The 25,108-nt window shown below is 45.9% G+C and overlaps 2 protein-coding genes and 1 long non-coding RNA gene across 11 annotated transcripts in view; 2 read left to right on the plus strand and 1 right to left on the minus strand.

Moving 5' to 3' along the window:
- Positions 1-3: 3 nt before the first annotated feature.
- Positions 4-24,014, minus strand: LOC107316808 (glycerol-3-phosphate dehydrogenase 1-like protein). 8 transcript variants are annotated; one of them, XM_015868706.2, is made up of 14 exons: positions 23,926-24,014; positions 17,614-17,669; positions 16,150-16,286; positions 15,560-15,646; positions 14,854-14,934; positions 14,449-14,562; positions 13,395-13,488; positions 8,574-8,751; positions 7,061-7,201; positions 5,756-5,894; positions 4,588-4,700; positions 2,845-3,078; positions 2,598-2,704; positions 1,347-1,527 (listed from the first exon to the last, which is right to left on the minus strand). In XM_015868706.2, exons 6-14 carry the CDS (start codon positions 14,504-14,506, stop codon positions 1,431-1,433), a joined length of 1,161 nt encoding a protein of 386 aa, XP_015724192.1. In that variant the 5' UTR covers positions 14,507-14,562; positions 14,854-14,934; positions 15,560-15,646; positions 16,150-16,286; positions 17,614-17,669; positions 23,926-24,014; the 3' UTR covers positions 1,347-1,430. The 8 variants fall into 8 exon arrangements, with proteins under 8 accessions (XP_015724189.1, XP_015724192.1, XP_015724195.1 ...); XM_015868703.2 differs by lacking the exon at positions 14,854-14,934 and having other exon boundaries at positions 4-1,527; positions 14,449-14,644; XM_015868709.2 differs by lacking the exon at positions 14,854-14,934 and having other exon boundaries at positions 15,560-15,643.
- LOC116653686 lies at positions 2,666-7,408 on the plus strand. The gene is made up of 2 exons (XR_004308015.1): positions 2,666-2,766; positions 7,033-7,408. It is a non-coding gene; the product is annotated as an uncharacterized LOC116653686 (long non-coding RNA).
- The window catches only part of OSBPL11 (oxysterol binding protein like 11), a 28,953-nt gene continuing 24,912 nt past the window's right edge, over positions 21,068-25,108 (plus strand). For both annotated transcript variants that reach the window (XR_001556590.2, XM_015868697.2), the window contains exon 1: positions 21,068-21,366. Coding sequence is in view for 1 of the 2 variants with exons in the window: in XM_015868697.2 (XP_015724183.1) it covers positions 21,260-21,366 (107 nt within the window). In the remaining variant the exon portion in view is untranslated. The remainder of the gene's footprint in view (positions 21,367-25,108) is intronic.

Here is a 25,108-nt window from a genome sequence, read left to right on the forward strand (position 1 = left end):
TTGGGTTTATTTTTCAAACTAATTTGTCATTTGAATACAGATTAAAAAGCCCCTTGTGTTCCCCTCTGCTCTTCTGGAAAATCAGATAAAGCAAAGCAAAAGTAGGTTACTCTTCCTTTCTGCTCGCCATCTTTCCTAATATGAATCTTTCCAGAAGGGTATTAAAGCTTAGAAAATGTGATGCTCTTTATTTCACAGCTGGCCTTAGCACTGAAAAACATCAGCTGGGTGAAGTTTCCCGATCCAGTTTAAAAGACAGGGGTGTTTCCAAAATGAATGGCGCTGGTAATAAAATTAAGAGCTGGTTTGAGAACCAGTTGGTGTGTAAAACTCAGAAGCAGAGAGGGCTGCCTCCCTTCAGGCTCTGCAGTGGGGTCGGGGCATCGCCTGCGGTGCAGTCCATGGGAAGATAAATGCAGTTCAGTTGTGTCAGTCCTGGGTGTTTCCTGGTGGAGCTGAAATGCAGCCCGGCTTTGGATCCGATTGGACAAGGAATGCTGTGCGTCAGTAGCGGTCGATTTTGTGCATGTCTGCAAAGTCAGGGCATGCAGAGTGGTCCATTGCTGCTTCTGTGTCGTCAGAGTGACAGCGCTCTGCAGGCTGAGCTGTGCGTGTATCCCAGCTGTCTCTTCAGCTTTCCCCTCCCGGCCGGCAGGAATACCAGTGGGTAACACTTGCTCAGAAATGCTAACACTCACATGAATGGTTCTGGTCATTCCCCTTTATGTTTTTCTTCTGTTCATCAGCAGTGCAGTGGATGTAAGGAAATCAGATTAGTATTGGAGGTTCTGTGTATCCTGAATAAAAAAGGCCCTTCCTTCCTCCCCCACCCCTAAAACTCTTTTCTTTGTACATCTGCAGAACATTCGTGTGTGTCTCAGCACAGCAGCAATACCTGGTTTTCCAAAGCACCCTATGATAGGAAATGTTCAAGGAAGGACTAAACATCTCAAAATACAGAATGTTTTGCTGTTTGTATTGGAGGGGAATTGCGAATCCCGTATTGGCCGGTGTGAGTGTGTCTTATTGCTGTAGGACCTCGTAACTCTCATTCCTGTTTTGATGCGTTCTTTAACTGTTCTGCATCTCCTGCTGTTCAGTAACAAATATGAGAAAGCAAAGCACTGAATTGAACTCCTGTCAGGAAAATGATGAGGGGCGCCATTTTCAACCAACATGAAAGTAATTGCAGGCAAGTAAGTGTTCAGACTGCTCTCTCAAAGCAAAAACAGATCTTTACATTTCCCTGTTCAGTGGATATAATGTTAGAAGGCAGATTTTTCACCCTCAGAACGAGGATACTGAAATACATTCTGTGTTGCTCTTACAGCAAGCGTTGCCACACAATCTATTTGTCTACTTTATTTGCTGTGGAGTGGATAAAAGTCTTGCTAAGATGAAGAAAACAACCAGGTGGGGAGAGCCAATTCCTAATGGTGCGCTGGGTGGTTCTGCAGGCACGAGATGAAATTCTGGACTGGTTCACCCTCGTAGCAGATCTTGTAGATGGTTGTGAACAATGGAAACCTAATAGAAGTGTGGGAAAAGAAGAATAGTCTTGGAAGTTCACACAAACACCTTTTGCTTATAATGGAAGAAAAACATCTTGCTTTTTGCTGTTGTTTGTTACATTAGAAGAAAAGTATCTGAAAATGTCTTATTTCTCCAGAAACTTTGCTACAATAAAATCTCTACCTGGATTGGAAGATGGTAAATGAGCAATAGGAGGACAGGCCAGGAGGAATGAGGTCAGGACAATGGAGGGGAGCTTAAGGACAACTTGGGAGGTGACAACAGAGAAGCTGTTTCAGAGACAAAGTTGCTGTCTGGTGCTTCTTGTTAACTGAAAGAACCCTGACTTGCATATCCCCTTCTTTGTGTAAAATGCATCAATACTTTGTGTTCATTACTGATGTCTGAAAGATAAAGACTGGGAAAGAAAATGCTGTAATGGTTTTCTTTTTAAAGGCAGTGCTTTTTAGAACTTCTGTTGCTGTTTAGATCCTAATAGATTTATCCTTTTAAAGTAGAACAGGCTTCACATTCTAAATCTTCATTTACCACTCAAATAATTAAAGTATTACCTTAACTGAACTATTGGCTTCTTTTGTAGCACTGAGGCATTGATGCCAGCACATATTCACTGTGTGTAATACAGTTTGTTCATGATCAGACTCCTGAATTCTTATGCTGAGATTGTTTGTACTGGGAGCAGAATTGCTGCAAGCTGTAATGGTGGCATAATGAGAATGATAAACCCTTTGACCCATAGATCACATTCACAACCCTACTCCATCTTTGTGCTTCAGTCTTGCATAGTGTGGGCCAGTGATATCTGGGTAGGTCCGTTGGACTCCTTTGGTGGGTTATATGTCTGTGGTTTGTTTCTTTTGATGACGTTTTGCCTTCACCCTATTCTACTGATCCTGGCAATGAGGAGTTTGTCAGCGTTTAAAGGTGGCCCAAGATGTAGAAAGCAGTTGTTACAGAAATGAACAGGACAGTTGACCACAAATAGCAAGAAGGAGGTTAGGAATTGCTCATAATTCATGGCCGTGCCCAATGAGTTGGGTTTTGTTTTAAATCAAAGCACTTACTTTTCAAGCATCTTCTTCTCTTTCAGAATCTTGTAGACTTCAGCTGAAGTCGGAGGACCTTGTAGTTTTTGTCCATTCAGCATCTCGTTTTCCAATTCCTCGATGGACTACAAGAGAGATGACTTGGATCAGAGGGAATACTGCTCTGACAGCAGCAGTCACCAGAAAGGTAACAGCTTTGTGAAAACAAGAATTTCTTTCTTTTTAAACCAAAAAAAAGCTTAAAATATTTCAAAATCTTCCTTACTTTTCCTGTGCGAACAAAGGCCTCTGCCACTTTTCTGTTGCGTCCTCCGTAGCAGGTAGTGATTAGGTCAGCAACCCCACAGCTTTCCAGGAAAGTAGATACTGACACAGGTCCCTTACAGAAGATCTGGGCAAAGGCCACCATTTCCATAAGGCCTAAACGGATCACTGCTGCCTTTGTGTTACCACCGAAGTCCAGTCCGTCGCAGAAGCCGGCTCCCACTGCTACGATGTTCTGAAAGGAAATCATCAGATAAGGCGTGCAGTTCACCAGGGGATATAAAGCAAGCTTCAAGGGAATTCCACAACTGCATCTCCACACTGTTCAGCAGAATGGGCCCCAGGTTCGTAGAGCCTTCATTCATTAAGGTTGGAAAAGACCACTAATGTCACCCATCAACCATCCCCCCACCCCCACCATGCCCACTGACCACAGCCCTTGGGTCACAGTTCTTTGACACAACAGGCAGTGCCCATGAATTTGTTGGGAGGCAGGCAGGTATCTCGTAAGATTTCAGCAAAAGCTGTTCCACAATGTAGGACTTTATAAAGTATCTGCTGTTATTCCAGTGGGCAAACCTCAGAGCAGCTTGTTTAGTGTTACAGTATTGCAATCGTGTAGCATTGGGCAATTAATGGGTTCTTTTCTCTGCTAGTTCCAAGCTGGGGCTCATTTCTGTTTGAACTGTCCTAAATAATCTGAATGACGACATTCCCTCTAGCTCTTCTTTGTTAGCCTGTAGTTTACTGGCTCTATGTACAGACCCTGCAATAGACCAAACCTTGGTTTTGCCTGTGAGGATGGTCAGTAGAATCAGTCTTTCCTACAGCTCCAAATGTCTTGGGATTGAAAAATCTTCCCAGTTCCTCACCTCATCCTGCACGTCCCTCTCCCCACCTTTTATTTTGCTGCCCCTATAGAAGCATAGTTTATTGTATTGGAGCTGTATGTTACTAAGAATGCCACTGATTTTGCTTTGGCATTGCCTTTGCTAAAACAGTGATTTCAAGGGGAGCAGAAATTTCCCTCACAACTGAACAGACTCCAGCCTATAGCAGGAGGCAAAATCATTGGGTGTTTGTAGATACCTTCCTCATGTCTAGGTTAAGCAAAACCAAGTCTTCACCAGTCAGTAAATCTCTCCTCCAAGGAAAGATGAACTGTTCAGATACAGAAGACTGATCTTACAGAAGCTACAAGTAGTTGTAGGCTGAGTTGGCTTTTGGCACATTTGAAAACAAAGCCCAAATTTCACTCAGGTGCCCCCGCCATAGAAACTTGATGACTTTGGTGTTTCTTCTGACCCTGCCTGGGCCAGATGTGCTTCCAGCCCAGAGTGGTGCTTCTGATGCTGCTTTCTAGTGAGTCACCACTTGAAATATGGAAGCAAGCTATTGGAATTATTACACATAGGAGTCTTTGTTCCATGTGCTTCTAACATATAAACAAGAAAATACAGTGGGCTAAATTCTTTCCTCAGAAACAGAGGTGACTGCTAAAATTAAATACAAAAATCCAGCTATTTTGAAATGTTTTGCCAGCTGTTTTATCTTTAAGCCAATTTTCTCTTTTTTTTTTTTTTTTCATATTGGAAAGCTGACACAGGAAATGTTACATGTTTTGTGTGTGCCCACTCAATTATAAGGTGGCAGGACTAATGTCAGACCACGTGGCTTACAGAGGCACAGGCAGGGGTAAGAATTTAGTCCTGATAAAAAAGAGCATCGGTTTGAAGTCACTGACTTTTAAGGCTCCACAGATCTCCACTGTTTCAGAGTCAGGCACCACGGTAATCCTGAAGTTGGGAGTTTGCAGTAATTCCTTAAAGATCTGCCCTTGTTTCTCGTTTTTGCACCCTGTGGGAAGGAAGGATGAAAGTCAGAGCATTAGTGATGTCTGAGGGGCGGAGCAGTGTGCACAGTGAAATGAAACCTGAAGTAAGGGCCTACGGACCTTTGGGTTTTGTGGTCACAGTTAATTGGGCACTGCTGAAGAAGATGCTTGCTCCTGCTGCTGGAAGCCAGTGTACGTGTTCTTGGCATTGCTTTACTAATGGGATTTGTGGCTTTCCATAAGGAGAAAGACTTTGAGGCCCCAAAAGCAAAGGGCAAGGAAGCCTCCCTGCACAGTTGTCATCCTGCCATGGCTTAAAGCTTAACCAGCAGAAATTAAACTGCCCCCAAGGAAATGAATATTGCCCAACTCTCCTGATCCTGTCTGGTTCTGTTCATATCTAGTTTCTCTTCCAGCAACAGATGCCCAGCTGGTATGGTTTTCACTATTACTGTAACTTTGCACAGCAAAAGAATGGTATTGCAATAATTACTTTTTTCTTTGATCTCCACCAGCTGTTGAAGAATTGCAACTAATTTCTGCTGACATAAAAAATCAATGGATCTTTAAAAGCTGCTGGGTGAACTCTTGAAGTTAGGCGAGACCCAGTTACAGGGAGGGAAGAACAGAATGTTACTGCTGCTTTTACTAAACAGGGAAATACAGAGATGGAGAAATACACCTCAGGGGGTGTGAACTTCTGATTACACCTTCCTAGACAAACTGCACAGTGTAACGACTGCCTCAGTACTCAGCGCTGGGCTTTACAGACAGGTAGCTTTTGGTAGCTCTTATAGGAGAAGGGTTTTGCTGTAATTTTTTAATGGATGAAATGAGCTCTCAGCCCTCAGTGCTGGAACCTGCTGTTATTTGGGAGCAGCGCCAGTCTCCCCATAAAGGGAGCTGCTCCCCACAAATGAGTTCAGCAAGCACTGCACAAATGGTATTGCAAACAACCTCAGCACATCCTCACTGCAGGCTGCCTCCCACTGCTGCCTACAGGCACTGTCCTGTTTCCCAGCCATAGGTGAGGGTAAGACACAGACGGGAGATCAAATTTGCCCTTTGCAATAGTTACCAATGGTGGTTTCACAGAACTTCTCTTCTGCCACTTCATTGGCAATGTTGGCTCCCATAAGAACGCTGATTTCTATGTTCAGCTTCTCTCGAATGAGGTCCGATATGAGTTTCAGGCCTTCAGGACCCTCATCAATCCCCTGAGTAGAAGACAACAGCAGAAGCTAAGTACAGGAAAATGACAGCAGCAGCAGTGCTGTTAAAGCAGCTGTCCTATTGCCTGCAGGTCTGCCTGGCTGTACATGGAAGGCATTAGCCATTAGTGCCAATGCTCTGTATTTGTACTTTTAAGCACAAATTCAAGGCAAGTTCAGGGAGAAGGTGCAATAAAGCTAACCCTGCCACAGGGCTCACGTGCAGTGCTGCTGCCCTGAGGTGTTCTGTGCCATGTTTTTCCTTTGTGTTAAACTCCTGTGGTGCAGAGCCATACTTTTAAGATGAGCTAACAAGCAGTGGCTTCTTTAGCAAGATCTGAAGTATTAACCTTAATGCTTCACTGGTATAAAGAGTGTACTGAGCTGCCATAGTTTTCCTGAAGCTGAAGAAAGGAGGAAATTTTCAGGAACATCCTTCCTTTCCTCACCATCCCCTCCTCCATGCACTGCTACTTACAAGATAATTTTGATAGGGGAAAATCAGAAAGGAAACATCTGATATTACAGTCTGAGAACTTGGATTACGTTTCTGATATTTCAGTTTTAAATTGGATTTTAACACAACCAGTAGAAGCAGCAGACTTTATTGCCACATTCTGCCTTGAAGTTTTAGTTTGAGACTCTCTTAAAATATTAATTCCCCTTAAGGTAATGATAATCTGGCAGCTCTAGCCTTTAAAAAGCGATTACCCTTTTCATTACAAATGGGAAAGGCTCCAGTCCTGCAAAGTTATTAATATTCCTGTGCAGTGTTTCCACAAATGGCTTTGCACGCACTCAGGACAGGCACGTAGACCCTGTGCTCTCTCTAGTTAAGAGTTAACAGAGGCTGAGGTTGGAATATTTTTCCTGGCAGCAGCACTGGCTCATGCATCCCTCTCTCTGTGCATTTTCACCTCTGTGCTGGTCCGAGTGGGAACCGATCCAGGCTAAAGATGGCTGATGAGGATGGTTACTTGGCCCAGTGAGGTTGCCAAGTCCTTTCCACTCTCTGGTCACACAAACAGCAGAGGGACTACTGGAGGCTTTGTGAGTTTCAACCCTTGCAGAAAGAAATGCTCACTTTATGCAGAGCATGCAGCTGAGGGCCTATCCTTTAGTTGAACCTATTTACTCCTTACAGGTTGATTCTTGTGGAGATGACAACCCACCTTGATGAGTGAAATCCCGAATGCTCCAGGCTTGATGTGATCTGCCATGCCCTCACAGGTTTGTTTGATGAACTGATGTGGTAGGACAAACACTAAGATATCTGTCCCTCTCACTGCTTCAGCCAAGTCTGGTACAGCCACCTGGGACAAGTGCAACATGGAAGATGAGCCCCCTCACACCAGGTGAGAATTCTCACACCTTGCAAAGCAATACCACTGAGGCAATGCGCTTAATAACCAGCAAACTGTACCATCCTCTAAATGCGAGTGTTACTTAGAACAACAATTAAAGCCAGAGGAAACAGGAGGTGAATTTAAGTCTGCTCTTGCAATCAGAAAAAAAAAAAACCCACTGCCCTTAGTTACACAGCCTTATATCAAGCAGTCTTCGAGCAGGTGGGGCTCCTCACTGAAGAATCAGAATTGCTACCAAAAGGCTGCTTGAAAGGCAGACAGCCATGTGAGACCAGGACAGAGGGGTTGCATTGCCATGACAGTGCAGAGAGAGTTTCTGTCTCCAAAATGTGGAGAGACAATGAGAGGAAAAAATGATTTTTCAGTTGGAGATGAAGATGTGAGGGCCCCTACCTCCAGGCTGACTGCAACCAGCTGATCTATGCTATCGAGATCTCAGAGACTTTGCTAGAGATGGGAAAAGGTTGCTCTCAGATGATGAAAACAAGCTTGTTGATCTGTTCCAGGATTGTGAAAATAACAATGGCAATTAAATCTGAGCCCAGGAGAACTGTGTGCCAAGTTCAAACCATGGGAGTGCAAAAATGCAATCCCAGCACATAGTGCTGTGAAACATAGCACTAAATATAACCACTCTCCAGGCATGGAGACCCACCACGTGCAGCATCTTAACTTCCCTTTACAACTACAGCTGTTCTAAGCTGTTCTAGAAACGCAGTGCTACTTTCTTTAATTCACAAAGCACTGACATTTGGCAAATTCTCCAACAGCCTGAAAACCTCACTTTGCTTCAGTAGCACTGAATTATCTAAGTTGATTAAGTAGCGAGGTATAATTTAGTATTTCAAATGTGTACGCAAATTACATACCTTATATTTTGGTAGAATTTGTAGCAATATAAATGATAGTAATGTGCTGCTATCCTGAAATCAAGCAAGAAGCAATAGCTCCCTGCTCATCTCCTTGCAAGCCATGGTTGTTAGTCATGCAGTTGATTTCCTTTTTTAGAAGAAGGGAGAGCAGTAGCTTTCCCTTTTTATCCAGAAGATGCTGTGGGTTTGAAATCACTGCTCTGTGCTGACATGGCTCTAGGAACAGCAGGCAGAGAGGTGCTGGTTTGTGCTGGAGAGGAGCACGTCACGTACCTGTACTCGGCACAGTGGGGTGTTTGAAGTTGTGTGACAGGAGACAAGCAGAGGTCACAGGAGCAAGTTATGTATCATACTTGTAATACTGGAGTGAGTGAGGTGGCAAACCAGAATGAAACAGTGTTGCCTTCTTTGTATATAAAAGCAGTGACTTTTTATTTTCAACTTACCACATTTTGGGGCAACATGCTTCCAGGGAGATACTTAACATTCTGATGTTCTTTGTTGATTATTTCTGAGAGCTTTCTTCTATTGATGATCTCTTCAAATACCCACATGTTGACAGTAGGATCAAATCTGTTGGACTTCTGGACATTTTTGCCAATGATTATTGCTATGGCTGATCCCCTTTAAGAAAACAAAGGAAGAAATTGCCAATTGGAAGCACAAATTACTTTCAACATTGTATCTCCTAAAAGTCCTGTGCTATAAAGTAGATAATGTGCTTACTAAGTTTATCAGAAAGCTTTGTCCACTATTCTATATAGAAGCAAAAAGCTCAGTTTAAAATCACAGCAATTAGGACTAGATGTAATAAGGAATCTAAAGTCATATGAAAGATTGCAGAGTGGAAGTGGGATGTGCCATCAACAGTGCTAAAAATGCACTATTTGGGACTATTTAAATATTGATTGCTTCTCAGATTATTATTTTTATATATACAGAAAAACCAACAAATGTAAAGCAATGCAGTACCCCTGGGCGATCCTGCTGTGACAGCCTGTGTACACCACATCTAACACAGATATATGCCAACTCCCTGCCAATAACCAAATGGCTGCAATAAGGTTTTTATATAAGAGATAAATGCTGAGGAGTTACAACAAAGCCAACTTGAACCTGATGGCTTCTGTTTAGATGTGTTTCTAATGGTCACTATAACGGGATCTGGAGTATCTAACAACTGAAAGAGGGACTCTAGTCACAGCATTCTTATCCTCTGACCCACTTGGAACACTTGCACAATAAGAAGCAAGAGCAGGATTCAGTTATGTTCAGTTTTCTGTAGCTCATAAAGTGAATCCCGGACAAAGTCCAGTGAGGTCTGCACTGTGAGCGGTTCAAAGGGAAACCGTGTGGTAACTGACTCCCTTTGGCTGAACTCTATTTCTGATGGGGAAGCTTCGCACAAGGCTATTTACTCAATAGGTAATAAAGAAGAAGGGCTTTGTCTTAATCTTTAACCACAAAGAAATCCCACTGAGATAAGTTTTCACTTCGCCCAAGTGTTGGCTGCATGCTAAATCCTGAGCTGCCATCATGTTTTCTTCCAAAACAAAAGTCATCAGAAACCAAACCTGTTTCTTTGTAAGTGGATGGGAAACATTTTTGGAGTAAACCTTTATTTCGAGAGCGCTCATATGTTCATATAACATTCCTGTTATCTGTAAGGTGTTTTGTTTCCTGGTCCTCCTGGTCCGCTTCCCCTGCTGTCCAAAAGAGCGCAACCAAAGCCTGAGTTGAGGCCAACTTGTGGCTCAGTACCATAGATATGTAACAGTAAGAAAAGTTATCTTTACACATAAGCACTGAGCTGAAATTATCTTAAGTGTAAAGGTACCTTCATAAACCACAGGGTTTTTGTTTGGTTTCTCCTAAGGGAAATAGGAATTTGGAGGAGACAAGGCTTAATGTTTAAAGGCACTGAGCAGCCATTAGGGGAAATGGCTACGGAACAATACAGCTCAAAAAGTGGCGTGCTGTTTTAATTGGGCCATCAAAAACTCACAGTGCCCACTAATCAGAGTTGGAAAGAAGAACTGCTTTGTCTGTGACGCCAGTGTTCAGTAGACTACACAGGCTTGGCAGGGAAGGTCTGCTTGTGCAAACAAAACCAAGGACACTTGCATGCTAAAGACTCTGCCACACTATTTTTTTCTCTCCAAAACTATTAGGTGACTGAGAATTCCATTTAGATTATTCTTTTAAAGTGAGTGAAAATGCCAGTCAGTCCTCTTCCCCAGTTATGTTAAACCATGTTGGAAGGGATTTGCATATTGCTAAGAAATAAAGCTGTCACTTATATGGAGATATTTTTTTAATCAGTAAATAGGAAAACTTTTGCATGAAGTGTAATTTAAATGAGACCCATTATTTCGTGTATGCAGATATAAAAATACATTGGAACTGGTGAAAATTAGAGACGAAAGGACTCCGTGAAACCTTTTGACTGTCAGGTTGTAATGAACCTACTCTCAGGTTGGAATGAACTCCAAAGCAAGAACAGCCCTTGGTTGGGGTCTGATCGCTTGGGTTTGTTCAGTTGAGTCTTAAAAGCTCTTCAGGGACCACTTTCTCTCCTCTCTAGGTAACCTGTCCCAGTGCTTTAGCATGCTCATGGCTTGTTTTTTTTCTTCCCTAACTCTAAATACCCAGTTGGAGCCTCCCCAGCCTAATTTATGACCACTGAATCATCTTCCTTCTGTACACCTCTGTAAAAAGCCTGGCCATCTGTGCATGGTAAAGACACGTGCCCAGTTAAAGGCAGCTCTTCGCTGCGGAGAGTCCAAATGAATATAATAAGATTGTCAGAGAAAGGCTCACATAATGAAGTAAACCTGTATTTTTAATAAACAGATAACTGATCAAGGATTAACATGAACAGAACCCTTCTTGTGCCTGGCTGACAGCTACAAGTTGTGGTGTAGCCTTTGTTTTACTTAACTGCATCAGCCCTGATTCTCCTGACAGTGTTGACTTAGTAAGCCAGCGTGAGCTGCTGAACTTCTGCAGCTGACATGAGCAATTGCAACACGCTGCATCACGTGTCAGCCACGTTTCTGAGCTGCAGGAAAGGCTCGAGTGCAGCTGTCTGAACTGTCACCCAAATATTCAGGAGGAAGGTAAGGAAATGGTGTTTGCCAAAGGAAAACACGCTTCTGTGGTGTGCTGAGATTACCTGTGCTGTCAGAGAGGCTATGAACAGGTGTGATTTAAACGCTAGAGAAAACATTTGTCTCCTTCACAAAGACTTTGCAGTCTATCCATATGGTAGGAAGCAAGAGATGAATGCAGATAGGACAAGTAAGCAGGCTGCATTCAGCCATCCAGGGGTCTGGGTTCTCAGTATCAGCTCTTTGCAAGTCTGTACACATTGTGAAAATAAGCTCTCTACAGTACAGTCCGAAGGAAAACAACTAACTGGCTTTTGAGAATGTTTTATGGTGAAGGAACAGGCTGAGAAGTGGCATGAGATGCTTGAGGATGTGGAGAGAGAGTAATTGCTGGCTGATCAACAGTGCCAGATGTTTGGCCATGATTCTTGAGGGTCTTCGAAGCAAAATGAGCAACTTTCATGGGCTTTGATGTCTGTGTTTAAGGTGAGGAAGAAGAGTGTGGCAGGGGAGGGATTCAAGTGCTCAAATGACATGGTAACAGTGGCATTTGGGGAAATGCTATTGCAGAAATGATGGGGAGGTCTGCATCCATCAGGATTAGAGAAAGAGATGTAGCAGTGAACCAGTGGTGTGGTGGTGAGTGCCTGGAGAAGACCTAGAGGTATGGCTGCATGTCAGAGACCGTCCATTAGAGGCGTCATGCACAGGAACCCGTGGTCTGTAAGCATGTGATATGTGTGGGCAGTCAAGAAGCAGTGGGCTGGTTTTGCACTGCAGAAAGGTGAAGAGCAGTGCTATAACTATGCTGTGCTCTCAGCAGATCACAAGCAGCCACTCCCTCTCCTGTTGAGGTTTATTTTTTTTTTTGGTATTTGCTTCTGCTTAGCTGTCAGGTGTGTAAAATTCTTAAGAAACTTGCCCTTCTTGCACAAAAACAATCCCAAGAACTACCTGTTTGCTAATCCCAAGCACATGCATGTACACGTTGATCATTTTGTTTGTGCTTAGGTTATACAAACTGTAAGTAGGATGCAAGGTTCATTGAGACAGCGATCACTGACTTCAGTGGAGGCTGTCAGCACCAAGGAGCTTTTGCAAGCAGTGCTTTCATCCAGGCAAAAAGGACTGAGCGAGGGCAGATATATTCTTATAAGTAAGGGCAAGGATCAGCTGGGGACTTGAGCACAATGCTTTGAAAGGCTATATCTGCATATCAAATCATTAGGTTTGGAAAAGACCTTAAATATAATCCAGTCCAAATCCAATCTATCTCCACCATGCCCACTAACCATGTCCCTCAGTGCCACGATTCTTGAACAGCTCCAGGGATGGTGCCTCTACCACCTCCCTGGGCAGCTGTGCCCCTGTATCACCGCTCTTTCTGAGATGAGATGCAAAACTGCATGCCAAGGATGATGGAAGTGAAGACTGCCAGTACGTTGTGCCGTTAAACAAACCTCAAGCTCTTGTTCTTTCAAAGGAACAGGATCAGTGCTGCTGCTCTGCTAACTACTTAAGGCTGATATTCGAACATCATAGACTCTGCCACAAACAAACACAGCTACTGGCTCAGCTCTCGTTTTCCCTGGAATCTCGCTGTCCTGGTGCCAGGCTTTCTATGTTTAAGTTTATGTACTTAAGTAGAAGCCTTATGTTTTTCCAACTCTCATTGGCTTCTGCGTCCCTTTCTTCTGTTTGCATTTGCTGCATGCGAGCGCTCTGACAATTCCCAATTGGGTTATAATACAAAGAGACCCCCAGCCCGGAGCTAAGAGCAGCTGCTTGCAGAATTTCCTCTTCCCCCTGGGTTATTATTTTAACAGAGCGGGGATGCCAGACCGGTGCAGCCAGTCGGTGCCCGGAGCGTTAACACGGGACAAGCCCCGGCCGTGGGCGGCGGAGCGGCGCGGTGAGCGCTGCCGCTTTCAGCACCATGGAGACCCGCACCCCGCAGCCCGGCCCCCGCCGGGACCTGTTGCGGACCCCGGCCCCGCTGCTGGGCGGGGGAGCCCGGCACGGCGCTGTGCGGGCCCCCGGCATCCCGTGATGCGCATAAAGGAGGCGGATGGACAGGCAGCGAGGGAAAAAAATATAAATGAGAAAATGGGAGAAGGGAGAAGGAAGGAAGGAAGGAAAGGGGTTCCCTTCACTCACCAGTTTCCCGAACCCACGATGCACACACGGAGCGGCGACATGCTGCTGTGCTCGGCCCGGCTACCAGCACCGCCTCCGGCCCGGCCCCCGGCGCCTGCGGGAGAAACGGGCGTCAGGCTGCGAGGGCCCGCGGCCCCGAATCGGTCCTGCCCCCGGGGAGGCGGCACCAGCGCGGGGATGCGCCCTGTGCCCGGCCCGGCGGGGTCCCTCACGGGGCTGGAAACGGATCGAGCTTCACCTCAGGGAGGGGAGTGAGGGGCGGGAGGTGACAGCGGGGATCTGCGGGGTTGGCTCTGTGTGCTACCTGTCCTGCCAGCCAGATGGGCACGGGTTAGGATCATCCCATGGATGGGGGTCTGTCTCTTCAACTCCAGGGAAAGGAGATGAATGCATTGCAAGAGACATAGTCAACTGATAAACGAACGATGGATCTAATCATAGCTTCTTATGTCAATGGAAGCAAGGCAGGACAAAGCACAGAATCTTTCTTTTCCCCATATGTTCTGACATCCACGACTCCCTGCCAATTGCCATCACCTCTCAGCCCCCCACATCTCTTCATCAGAACAGCCTTTTCTCCCACTCTGTGCTATAGAGCTCCTTCCCTGTCCTCTCTGTGCCTGTGCTCCCCCCTGCCCACATCCCACCCTCTCCTGCTGGGCCCGGGGGCTCAGCCTGCAGGTGCTGTCCTTGCCCAGGGCCCAGCTCAGAAGCACCTGGCTGCATTACAAGCACACTGACTCAGTGACTCATGGATTGAGGATGGCTGCCAGTGCATCTGAGAAGGGTGGGGGTAGTTTTGGAGGTAGGCATATGCTCAGCCCACCTGCTGTCAGCTTCATCAGCTCAGCTGTGTCCTGAGCTCACATAAAATGCCAGGAAATACGTAAAAAAATAGCCTCTTGAAGATAAAGCTGGGAGCTCAATGTAAGGTGTGCTGCTTGAATACAGCCATGGCATGCAAACTCTGGTTCTTGGGGTGCTTCCTGCATTTTCAGCTTGTTCACCATGGTTTGTGCTTCCTGTGGCTGTGTAGCTCCTCTGGGCCTCTTACCTTTATTCTCTCTTTTACTAGGAGGAAAATATCCTTTGGGGTCGAGAAGATCTGCCATCTCTACTGCTCCCTGCAAGACTTCTCAGCTGCTCGGTCCTGCTGACTCCTTAGGCCCTGAGGTGAGGACACACTCACTAAAGCATTGGCTTCTGGATGTAATTCATGCAACAGTCAGGTAACTGTAGAAAGGTTTGGGCTGAAAGGGATTGAAAAGATTGTTCAGTTCCACCCCCCTGCCATGGACAAGAAACAGCTCCCACCTGGATCACATCCATTCTGCCCTTATGAATGCCTTCAGGAAAGGGGCATCCATAACTTCTCTGGGCAGCCAGAGCCTCAGCACTCTCACCATGAAGAATTTCCTCCCAGCACCCAGCCACTACACCTTCCTTGTTTTATTGCTACCTTTCTTGCTGAAGGGTCCTTGCCCTTAAGGTGTTCCCAGTGGACAGAATTCTTGAGTATTACGAACAACAATAGTTTCACCTAAATTAAAGTGAAAACTTTAAATTACAAATGGGTCCTTTGCCTGTAGCCTCCACTCTGACCTTGTGCTGACCGTTTGGTTGGTGTACAGAAGGGAGCAGGGGTGAGGTTGGCAGAGTGTGAGCAGGCAGGTGGATGCGGCAGCACCCATGGGGAGCAGCATGGGTGTACATGCATTTGCTCGTACACTGTGACACTGACTGGAGAGCGGGTGCTGCTGTTGAGCTGTCCTCTGGGTTCGTGCAATCACTGCTCTGTGGAGAGGGGGAGGAGTGCAGCCATGGGTAGCTGTTGCAGGCTGCTGTATATGGTGGGTTCAGGTGTCTGGGCTCTCTTGGTGGCAGTTTTGAGTGGGGATACAGAATAGCCAGGAGAAATGGTATCCTTTCTTGGATTTGAAAGCACTGGAGCTGCATATAGCATCAGTGGATGCTGATGACTGTAGTTTTATCAGGCAGGGAGAAGAACCTGCTCACTCTGACAAAGTCACAGTGTTTGTTTTTTGCATAAGCACAGGAGAACTAGCTCAGGTGTGAGTCATTAGAATGTAACAGACATTAAAGCTGGGTCTGGTTAGCAGGGAAAATAAGGACAACCCTCTCAAGGCTTCCCCACCCATGCTCACCTGATCTGCTTCAGTGCCTAATAGGTTCTGCACATGTCAACAGCCTGGGTTTACAAAGCCAACTGGATTTGATCAGCCAAGCAGCTGCTGCAAACAAACAAAAAAGGCTCATTGTCACTGCTGCAAAACCAGGGCAGCCAAGAGGCTTTTTTAACTTTTAAGCCAGGTGTGCTTTCCTCCATAGGGATAAGGTGGGCTTTGGGTATTTGTGAAAACGTGGCTGAGAAACACCAGACTTTGCAAGCACCGGGCAGGAGATGGGCAGGGAGGAGATGGGGGCTGGCTGCTCTGTGCATCGAGGCTTCTCCCTCTCTGCCCACCTCCTGCCCCAAATGCATTTACAGGGGAAGAGTCAGATCTCTCTCTAGCACTTGTTCTGCTAAGCTCATGTTCTCTTATCACCTCTTTGCTGTTTCTCAGATTATCTGGATATTTCTCTGTATCCATTCCACCATGAATTCAGACTTGCTAAATGCTGATAACCTGAACAATGCCCTAAAATCTCAGTGGAATTTTACCCCAGCACCTTGCCCATATTTAATGATTGTTCCCGGAAATACTTGCTTAGCTACCCATAAGATTGCATTTACCTTCTGAATGATTATATCAGCATGTGGCTTTTCCTCTTCTGTTGTTCACAGCTAATGAATTTTAATTTACAGCAGCTATGTAATTAGTCACTCGGTGCATGTCCTTGCGTTTTATATGTTTATGTTTCATCCCATGCCTGTTACCAGGGCATAACAACCATGTTATTCTTCCTTTGTATTGAAAACACCTCTCAAATTTCTTGTTAGCAAATTTCATTATCCCACTTGTCATTTTTTTTCTAACTGACTTAAGGACATTATTCAGACAGATTCCTCCAGGCCCATACTTTGCTGTTAGCACTGTCAGCAGTTTCTACCTCTGGTCTAAACTCCTTCAGTATTTTATCGTGTTTACATTAATCCCCATCTTCTTGAGTTTAACTAATACCTTCTCTAGCAATACCAAATCAAATACCTTACCAAAGTCCAGGTTGATAAGATTTTACTAGTTTTCCTTTGTCCACAAATGCAGTTATCTTATCAAAGAAAAAGACTGGGATCATCTACACATAACATGCCTATCTTGCACTTTAACCCTTTTCCTGCTTCCCTCTGTGCTGTTTGTTACTCATTTACTCTCTGGCCTGTATCTCAAAAAGCCAATGGATTTTTGTGCTGACCAACCTATAGATTTTGGAGGTGGAGGTGACTCAGTTTTCAGAACTAAGGGGTGAAGAGCTTTCAAGTTTTTTCAGCATTGCAGAACTTGCAATATCAGCTGTATCACATGTGGTAATATCCATATCCATGCCCTTAAGCCCATTAAATGTGTTGCCTCTGCCCTCCAGGGTTGCATAATTTTCTTTATGGAAACTGAAGCAACATATTGCTTAGCTTCTAGCTATCCACCCCACTGCCGTTGCTGGGGATCCTCTCTTTTGTTTTCTTTGTAATGATGCAGATAAAACCCTTTTCATCTTGATTTCCATCCTTGTGCGTGGCCTGGTTTGACTTGGAGCAGATCTGCTGCTGCTCCTTTAACTGTTGATGTTTGAAGGACAGCTTTCTCTGCATATCACTTTTTCCCCCCTTTTCCCCTATGCTTTCTGTGTATTTCTGATATGTCCTGCCTCATCTGCATTGCAGTTCACATCCTTCATAAGCACATAGAGCTATAGCTAAAATTCTGCCCCTACCTCAACTGCCAGCCTCACGTCTGACCCACCCATCAAATGATGGGCAGCATTAGCAACAGCATTGCCCATATAACACAGGCCTACGTGATTTCCAATGGATTTTGTTTTTCACACAAGTTTTCCCTGAATTATGCTCTAAATTGGAGTTTTGCAGAAATGCATGTACAAACACTAGCTTACCGTATGCATAATTACCGTTAATTGTAAGTATTGAATAGCAGCCAATTATACTGAGGCTGCATCCATTACCTCAATGCAGCTCCTAAAGGGGGCTGGATACAAACAAATAACATCAGTTTCTGTCTGTAAGAGCTCACAAATTACTTACAGCTTTGCTGCTTCAGTGTGGATTTCTTGCAGTCTGACTTTACCAGCTCACAGGATCTAGGAAACAAATCAACAGTGAAGTTTTTGCTCCATTCATTTTATCCAATTGAGTTCTCTGCTGCAGGCTTTGATTGGATTACATAGCAGGAATGTATTTATTTTCCCCCATACTTAAATAAGTTTTCCGAAAGTACTTAGTAGAAAATGAAGTTGGATTTTAGGCCTGTAGGAATCTAAGCAAATTCCAAGCAGTTTTCATCATTCAAGCAGGATGGATGGGAAGGTCAATTGTATACAGCCTCTACTGTGTAGAGCTTTATGTAATCTAATGGAGAAGGTTTTCAGAAGTAAAATATTACACGGCTACAGCAGAAATGAAAAATGCATTTGCTGGAAGGAAAATGGCCCTGGCAGCTTATTGGTAATTGTCTTCAAAGCAGAACTACACAGACTTTCCAGAATCCAAATATACCTTCTCTGTAGGCAGCAGAGGCTGCAATGAGAAGGATGTAATCCGGATATAAAGAAGTGACTGTAGAATCGATTAGAGCATGCTGATACATGTAGGACATCTGGTACTGGATAGAGCTCAGTATCAGTCTCACATAGGTAGAGCATGTATGGCAATGGAGCAGGGGGGACTTTGTATGACAGGTCTGACTACCAAAACTACTGGGCACTTTGCATTGGCTTCCAATATAATCTTGTTATTGCAATACACCTGGAAATGGCATTTGGAAGAGATGACAAGAAACAAAACATGGTAACGGGGATCTGCAGCAGATGGAGAGGTACACAGGTTGCCATAGAAACCACGCAGGAAAAAAAATGTGTAGGCGTGAAGAAGAGCACAAAAAGGCTTCTAGGAAAAGGGGCTGGGGACTGAAGAACTGAACTAATTCAGCAACTGTTCCATTTATTGAAACGAAAACACATCTTTTCAGAGGACTGAGAAACACAGAGCACAGGAGTCCTCACAGAACAGTGGTAGGCAGGAATGCTGTGTTGTGCTATAGACTGGGGTGGAAAAAGGCTGAAGATGGTCTTGAAGTGGATGAAAGGGCTGGGAAGCCCTGAACCTCAGCTGCAGCACGTGCTCCCCTTGTCTCTGGTGTGCACACATTGTACCTATGCTGGTGAGAAGGGCAGACTTGGGACAAGGCAGAGGAAACAGGATCAGGATCTCAGTCCTCCACTGAGCATCCAGGGCATTGCTCTATCCTCAGAGGGTGCCTTACGTGCTGGCCTGGGTTCCTGGCTTCCAGTAAGACTGAGCTCTAATTTCTATTTCTGAGTCTGGATTGTGCTGGGTGATGTAATGTTACAGACCAGAGCATGACTCAGTGCAAAGTCATACTTAGTACAACTAGAAATGGTGTCAAATGTGACTGTGAAGGATGCAAGTGGGTTGTGGATGGGGAGGGAAACCTTTGAGGCAGCATGAACTGCTGCCATCTGTGGCTCTGATGCTTATGGCTGGGCATTTGAGTTACAGTTGAGCTACTCTGCATCACAGCAGAGTACAGTGCACAAGGACTGGGAATAGGAAGGGAATTAGGATGGAGTGACGAGCACCAGTGGACAAAGGGAAGGCAACAGATATCATCTACCTGGATTTGTGCAAGGCCTTTGACACGGTCCCCCCCCTCCCCCCTACATCTTTATGTCTAACTTGAAAAGAGATGGATTTGAAGGTTGAACTGTTTGGTGGGTAAGACTGAGTGGAAGGCAGCAGCCAGAGCGCTGTGGTCTATGGCTCTGTACTCAGGACACAGTTCAGTGGTGTTCCCTTGGGGTCTGTCTCGGGAAGACCTGTGCTCTTTAACATCTTCATCAGTGACACAGACAATGAGATCAAGTGCACTCTCATTCAGAGTGACACCAAGCTGAGCAGCGCAGTTGATACAACAGAAAGAAAGGGATGCCGACCAGAGGACCTTGATAAACTTGAAAGATGGGCCTGCATGAACCTAATGAGGTTCAACAAAGTAAAGAGCAAGGCTTTGCACTTGGTTGGGGTAATCCAGGTGTGTATCTAGACTGGGAGAAGATCTTATTGAGGGTAGCCCTGCAGAGAAAGACTTTAGGGGTCCTGGTAGGTGAAAGCCTTAACCTGAGCCAATGGTATGCTGTGAATTATGATTGACAGTGGCTGAAAAGCACACATAAAATAAAGATTTGGACTCATTAAGACTACAGAAAGAGTGATGAATAACCACTAAAAGCAACAGCCAGTGATCCTGCAAGCCAAACAGCACAGAGCTTCATGTGTTAACTTCCTGCAAAGCCACAGACCCAGTAATACAGAGATGTCTGTAAAGCTTCAAAATCAGAACTTCCTCTCAAACAGTGTAAAAATACTCTGGAGGCTGAAATAAAGTGTATTATGTTCATATACACCTGACATTCTTGGCTTCATCTTCTTCATCTTTATTAGGAGAATCTAGTGGTGCATCCAGTGTGTTTTAGGAGAATGGCTGTTCATTTAGCTATATTCCTTTTCATGTTTTCGTGTCACGGCACCTAGAGCTGTAGTGGGCAAAATACCTTCTATTCATGGTACGTGTAGGAAGTTTTTTTCATATTCATTACGTAGAAGAGCCCAGAAAACATAAAATATATCCCATACAGTTAATAAACTCAAATCTCAGCTGCTTCAAGGTGGAATGTAACTGTAATAAGCACTGATTGTACAATGAACCGATGTTAAATGACACCTTGAACGGTAGGTTCTCATCGCGGCCGGTCATGCGGTTGTCAGTGCCACCTTACGATAATCTCCGGTTATTGCAAGTGCAGAGCTTCGAGGAAAGAAAAACGCACGGAGGAAACGAATCAGTTCATCATCTGGCACAGGTGAGGTTGAGACCAGGGCAATGCAATGCCAGGGCGTTGCGTTAGCAATTAAGATTGCAAGCAATCGGCAGGAGAGGAATTAACATGGCTCTAACCACGGTGCTCCCGGTCTTTGTGCGCTGATTGAATGAAGGAAGCTCAGCCTAAGGTGAGGCGTTATGTTTGAGATGAATTACTTGTATTCCACGCTAGAGGGCATCAAACAGCCGGGAGAGCCGCTCCATCCCGCAAACCTCGGTCTGTTCCGACGGGGGTGTTATAGGGCGGCGTGCAGCTCACCGCTGTGACACAACCGGCTCTGGGGAGTCAGCGCTGAGCGTGGCATCCTTTAAGCCGAGATATCTGGTGGATAGAGCCCTGGGCTGAGTAATGACCGTAACTCACAAGTTACTTCAGACACGCACAGTGTCCGTTCAACGCCGTTCGGGCGGCTTGACTTTCCATGCTGTGAGGGGGTTGATTTGCTGCTCTGCTCCCTGCGCTTCTCCCAGCAGCACAACCAACCTGCCCACAGCCATGGCGCCGCCCCGCCGGCCGCTGCCCGCTCTAAAGATGGCGGCGGCGCTGCCCCGGAAGAGGCGGCCGGGCGAGGGAACGGGAGGGCGGGCTTCCCACAGCCCGCGTTGGCCGTGCGGGGAGCCGGGCCGAGCTGAGGCGGCGCGGGGCTGTGGGGAGCGTGGGGAACCGCCGCCATCACAGCCCGCATGGGGCGAGCGAGGCCGGGTCCCGGCGCTGCCTGAGCGGGCCGTGACGGAGGGCTGCCCGGCGGCGTGCGCTGGGCCGGGGGCGCCATGCAGTGCGCCGAGCCGGCGGCCGTGAAGGGGCCGGAGGGTGAAGGCAAGGCGGAGCCGGCAGCGGGGAAGAGCGGAGGGCGCAGCGCCAAGGGCTGGCAGTACAGGTGGGTGTGGGGGCTGTGGGGGGCTGCTGCCTGAGAAGCTCGGGGTGCTGGGGGGGTTCTACCGCTGTGTCCGCCGCTCCCCGCGCTGGGATGGGCGGCAGCTTTGAGGCCGTCGCTGTGCTTCTGTGTTAGTGCCTGCACACATGGTCAGGCTGCGGGAATGTGCCCCGGTGTTGTTATCTCCGGTGGCTCCTAATTCCTTATCAGAATGAGGGGAGCTGTTCGAACTTGTTGGAGGCGTTCGTTGTTTTCTTGTAGTGCTTCTAAAAAGCCGAACTTTGTGCCGGCTTTGAGCTCGGCCCGTTTGTACGAGCATCACCGGAGGTGCTCGGTGCACCCACGCGGTGGGTTAGTGTCTAAAACAGCGGGTTTAGAAGCTGGTTTCTGCTGGGAGTTGTGTATTTGGCTTTGCTCGCACAGGGCGTGGGCAGCATAGAGAAGTGAGGTCCTGTGTCAGCACGGGATCTGGTGCCGGAGTGCAGTTCTGCCTTTGGTGAAGCTCAGGCAGCCTGTGCTCATAGCACTGCCTCCTTTTACACTTGCAAGGGCTCGGTTTTTCAGAGTGGTGGAAGATGCGTTGTTTCTGCCCCAGCAGAATTACAGAGTGCTCGAGAAACTGCTCTATCCACACATCCGACAGGAAATTATCTTGCTTGCTGTGATCAGCATCAGAGCGTCTTGAGAGCAGCCAAAGCTGAGCTGCCTTCTCCCTGCTGGTGTCTGTAATAGTGTGACCGCTAAGCTGCAGTGAAGTAGATTACAAAGGAGAGCCTGAGAGGCTGTGCTTCCTGCTCAACTCTTTCCCCCCGTTTCCGTTTGGGAAGCAGTTATTAGAAGGCAGCACTTCAAATAATTTCAAGTTATTGCGAGGTTGCTTGGTGGAGTGATTTCATAGGGTGGCCCGGGTTGGTTTAAAACGAGAACTTTCAAATTGCTGCTTTATTTTCAGCAGTTGTTAAGCTAGGAAATCAATGTGGCAGAATTATTTGCATCCAGCAGTTCTACTTTTTAATCTTGGCCGTTTTCACTCATTTCTGCCATTGCTCAGAATGGAAAGTAGTCCCAAAGCGATGGAAGTAGGCCTCGGCAAGCGCTTGTGTGGTACATGAACCATTGTCATTCAAATAACATATAAATATTACAAGAAGAAAGCAGAATCCTGTGCCTGTGAGCTAACACAGAGCTGGACAGAAAGTGTACCAGGGAAACAGAACATCTCTTAGCCCCTTGGGGGGCTTTCAGATCATTCTCAGAGAAGTGGGAAGTGATGCGGTTATATTTACAAACATCTATGCTTTGGGTGTTGCCATAAATATTTGTTAAATGGTTAGCAAATAGAATGGAGGTAGTTTCTATGGCAGGGAGTCAGTTTCCTAGGAGAGCGTCTCTTTTTGCTAGGGGTGGCAATGACAGGTAAGGGGGTTTCTCATGATGGATTCTGCTTGATGTCATCAGCACATAGGAGCTGCTCTTGCAGTGTTACTTCACGGGCCTTTGGGTTGGAGTAAATAAGGAGAGGCTGAGTGTTTGCAAACAGCAGAGAGAGGGTTTTGACCAGAAGAGCATCATTACAACATTGTAACTCTTACAAAAGTTGAATTAGAAAGGATGAGGTGGGTAAAGGAAAGTTGCCAGCAGTTGACACTGTTTGACTGCCCTTAGTAAACGTATCAACAAACCAATAGCAGCACCCCCAACAAACTGTTGTTACTGGCTTTATGTCAGTCTTCTGTTTGAGTGTTCAGCGTGCAGCAGAAGACCTGGGAGCTAAAACACGTGGCTATATTTTAATTCTCTATTTTGAGGTGGTCATGAACCACCATGGGCAGTGTTTCATAACAGGTGGTTGCTGCAGTCCCCAGTGGAGGGGTTGGCTTAGAACCTATTGCGTTTCCACCTGATGTGGCTGCCAAGTGTGTGAGACTGAGCTTGGCTGTGGAAGTACATAATTATTTTTTTTCTTATTCATGCTGCCTTGTAAAAGGAGCTTAATTAGCCCTAATAAAGGGAAGTGTCTTGAAACTGATACCATCTTCTTGAGCAGATGTTGATGAGAGCCCTTTTTATTGAGGGTGGAGTTGATGCCAGCCTTAGCTGAGAGAAAATATATGGAATTGCTCTAGTTTCTGTTCTTGTTCCAAGCATGTTTGTTTGATATTGGAGGGTAAACACAGGGCGATGGCAGCATGTTTATCAGCTCTTTCTGCTGTGGCTGACCCTACCCCCTGTCTCTGAACTGGCACTTGTCATCACAGCATTAATGTAAATTCATAGCAATAGAACTAATTCTCACTTAGGCTGCCACGCGATGTGCTAGCTGACCTAATTAGCTTAATGCTCCAGAGAGCAGGCCAGCATACATGTGAGTCCCTATCATTTGAAAAGTATAAAACAAAACCCTCCCAAACGTGCTGTAAATGTCATCCTGGAGCAGTTCCCTGGCATTCTTGCCCTCCTGGTACTTCCTCAGTGCTATTTAAAGCAAATCGTCTGGGATCACGCTTATGTTTTTTGTGCCCTCCTCTTTGCCCATGGCAGCGGGAGGCTTTGTGGCGTTACCTGGGTCTGGTGTGGGGAGATGCCTGCCTCGGTGTCTGCCCCTCAAGTGCTGTGTTCCTTTGGTGTCCTCCTGACTCTGGCACTGTGACATCAAAGCCTTGCTTGGTGCTGGTTCTGTTTATGGTGTCTGTGGTGATAATGCTCATGTTCCAGCCTGGTGCTGGGCTGTTGACCTGTGATGTTTGTTACTGGAAGGATGAGTTTCTCAAATAGTTGTTATGAAATCCAGAATTTGGTGTTGCTATTGTGTGTGTTGTACTCGCTTTTGTTGCTAGAAATCAAATCAGGGTGACTGTCACATTCATTAGATGCGTTGGAGGGAGATGGTTCAAAGCCGTGGGACCTGAGTTTATTTATCCTTATTGAGTCTTTGCCTGGAGAGTGCACCGTATCTATTGTGCTACTTGAGAAATGCCGTGCTCCAAGTAATTTCCTCATTAGAATAGACAAGAAATCCATTTTTAAAAGGCTCAGTCGACTCTATCAGCCTCACAATCCATTCTTTGTTATTAAAACGTCAAGGTTGTTGTGTGTGTACTTCAATGCTTGTTGAAACCCCAAGTACTTCTTAAGGGCAGGTTCATGCTCACACATGCTTACAGGCTGGAAGAGTGGGATTGAAGCAGATGAAAGCTTAGATGAGTTGTAAATTAGAAGTGCCTGAGTGTGTGGGGTAAGGGAGTTGGGGAAGTGGGTTTGAGTGACTGAAATATATCTCTGCAGTGCCTGAGCTGGGTCAGAGAGGTCTGGCTCCCTTCCCCAGCCCCTTGGCTTCATCAAACAGCTGTTGGGAGCCCTGCCTGCTTCCCAGCTGTGGTGTAGGAATGGAGATGTGGAAGTTGCTGGGACAGGGGAGATAAAGGTGGGAGTCGGTTCTGATGCACAGGGTTCTTTCCTTAATATGAGGGTATTCGTTTTGGTTTTAAATTTGAACTGAACAAGCAGAAGATTAAAATAGCTTCTAAATGGCAAATGATTTGTGCTTTCCCCAGATCTCTGCTGGAACTAACAGCCATTAGAAATGCCTCTCCTCTAAGTGCGAAGGGTATTTTTTTCAGCTTTGCTTTTCCTAATGTAATCATGTAGGAGTGTGTTAATTAAAATCGCCTGTAATATTAACATCCTCCTCTGCCACGCACATTCTCTCCCATGGGAGAAGATGAAAACCAAACTGCATGTGGCT

Source organism: Coturnix japonica, chromosome 7 (genome assembly GCF_001577835.2).
Source record: "Coturnix japonica isolate 7356 chromosome 7, Coturnix japonica 2.1, whole genome shotgun sequence".
NCBI lineage: Eukaryota > Metazoa > Chordata > Aves > Galliformes > Phasianidae > Coturnix > Coturnix japonica.

Coding starts and splice junctions, on each gene's coding strand:
- LOC107316808 (XM_015868703.2), bottom strand. CDS start 14,506: ATGGCAGATCTTCTCGACCCCAAAGGATATTTTCCTCCTAGTAAAAGA. Junction 4,701..5,755: donor GTTCTGTGAAACCACCATTG/GTAACTATTGCA, acceptor TCCTTCCCACAG/GGTGCAAAAACGAGAAACAA. Junction 1,528..2,597: donor GAGAAGAAGATGCTTGAAAA/GTAAGTGCTTTG, acceptor CACTTCTATTAG/GTTTCCATTGTTCACAACCA.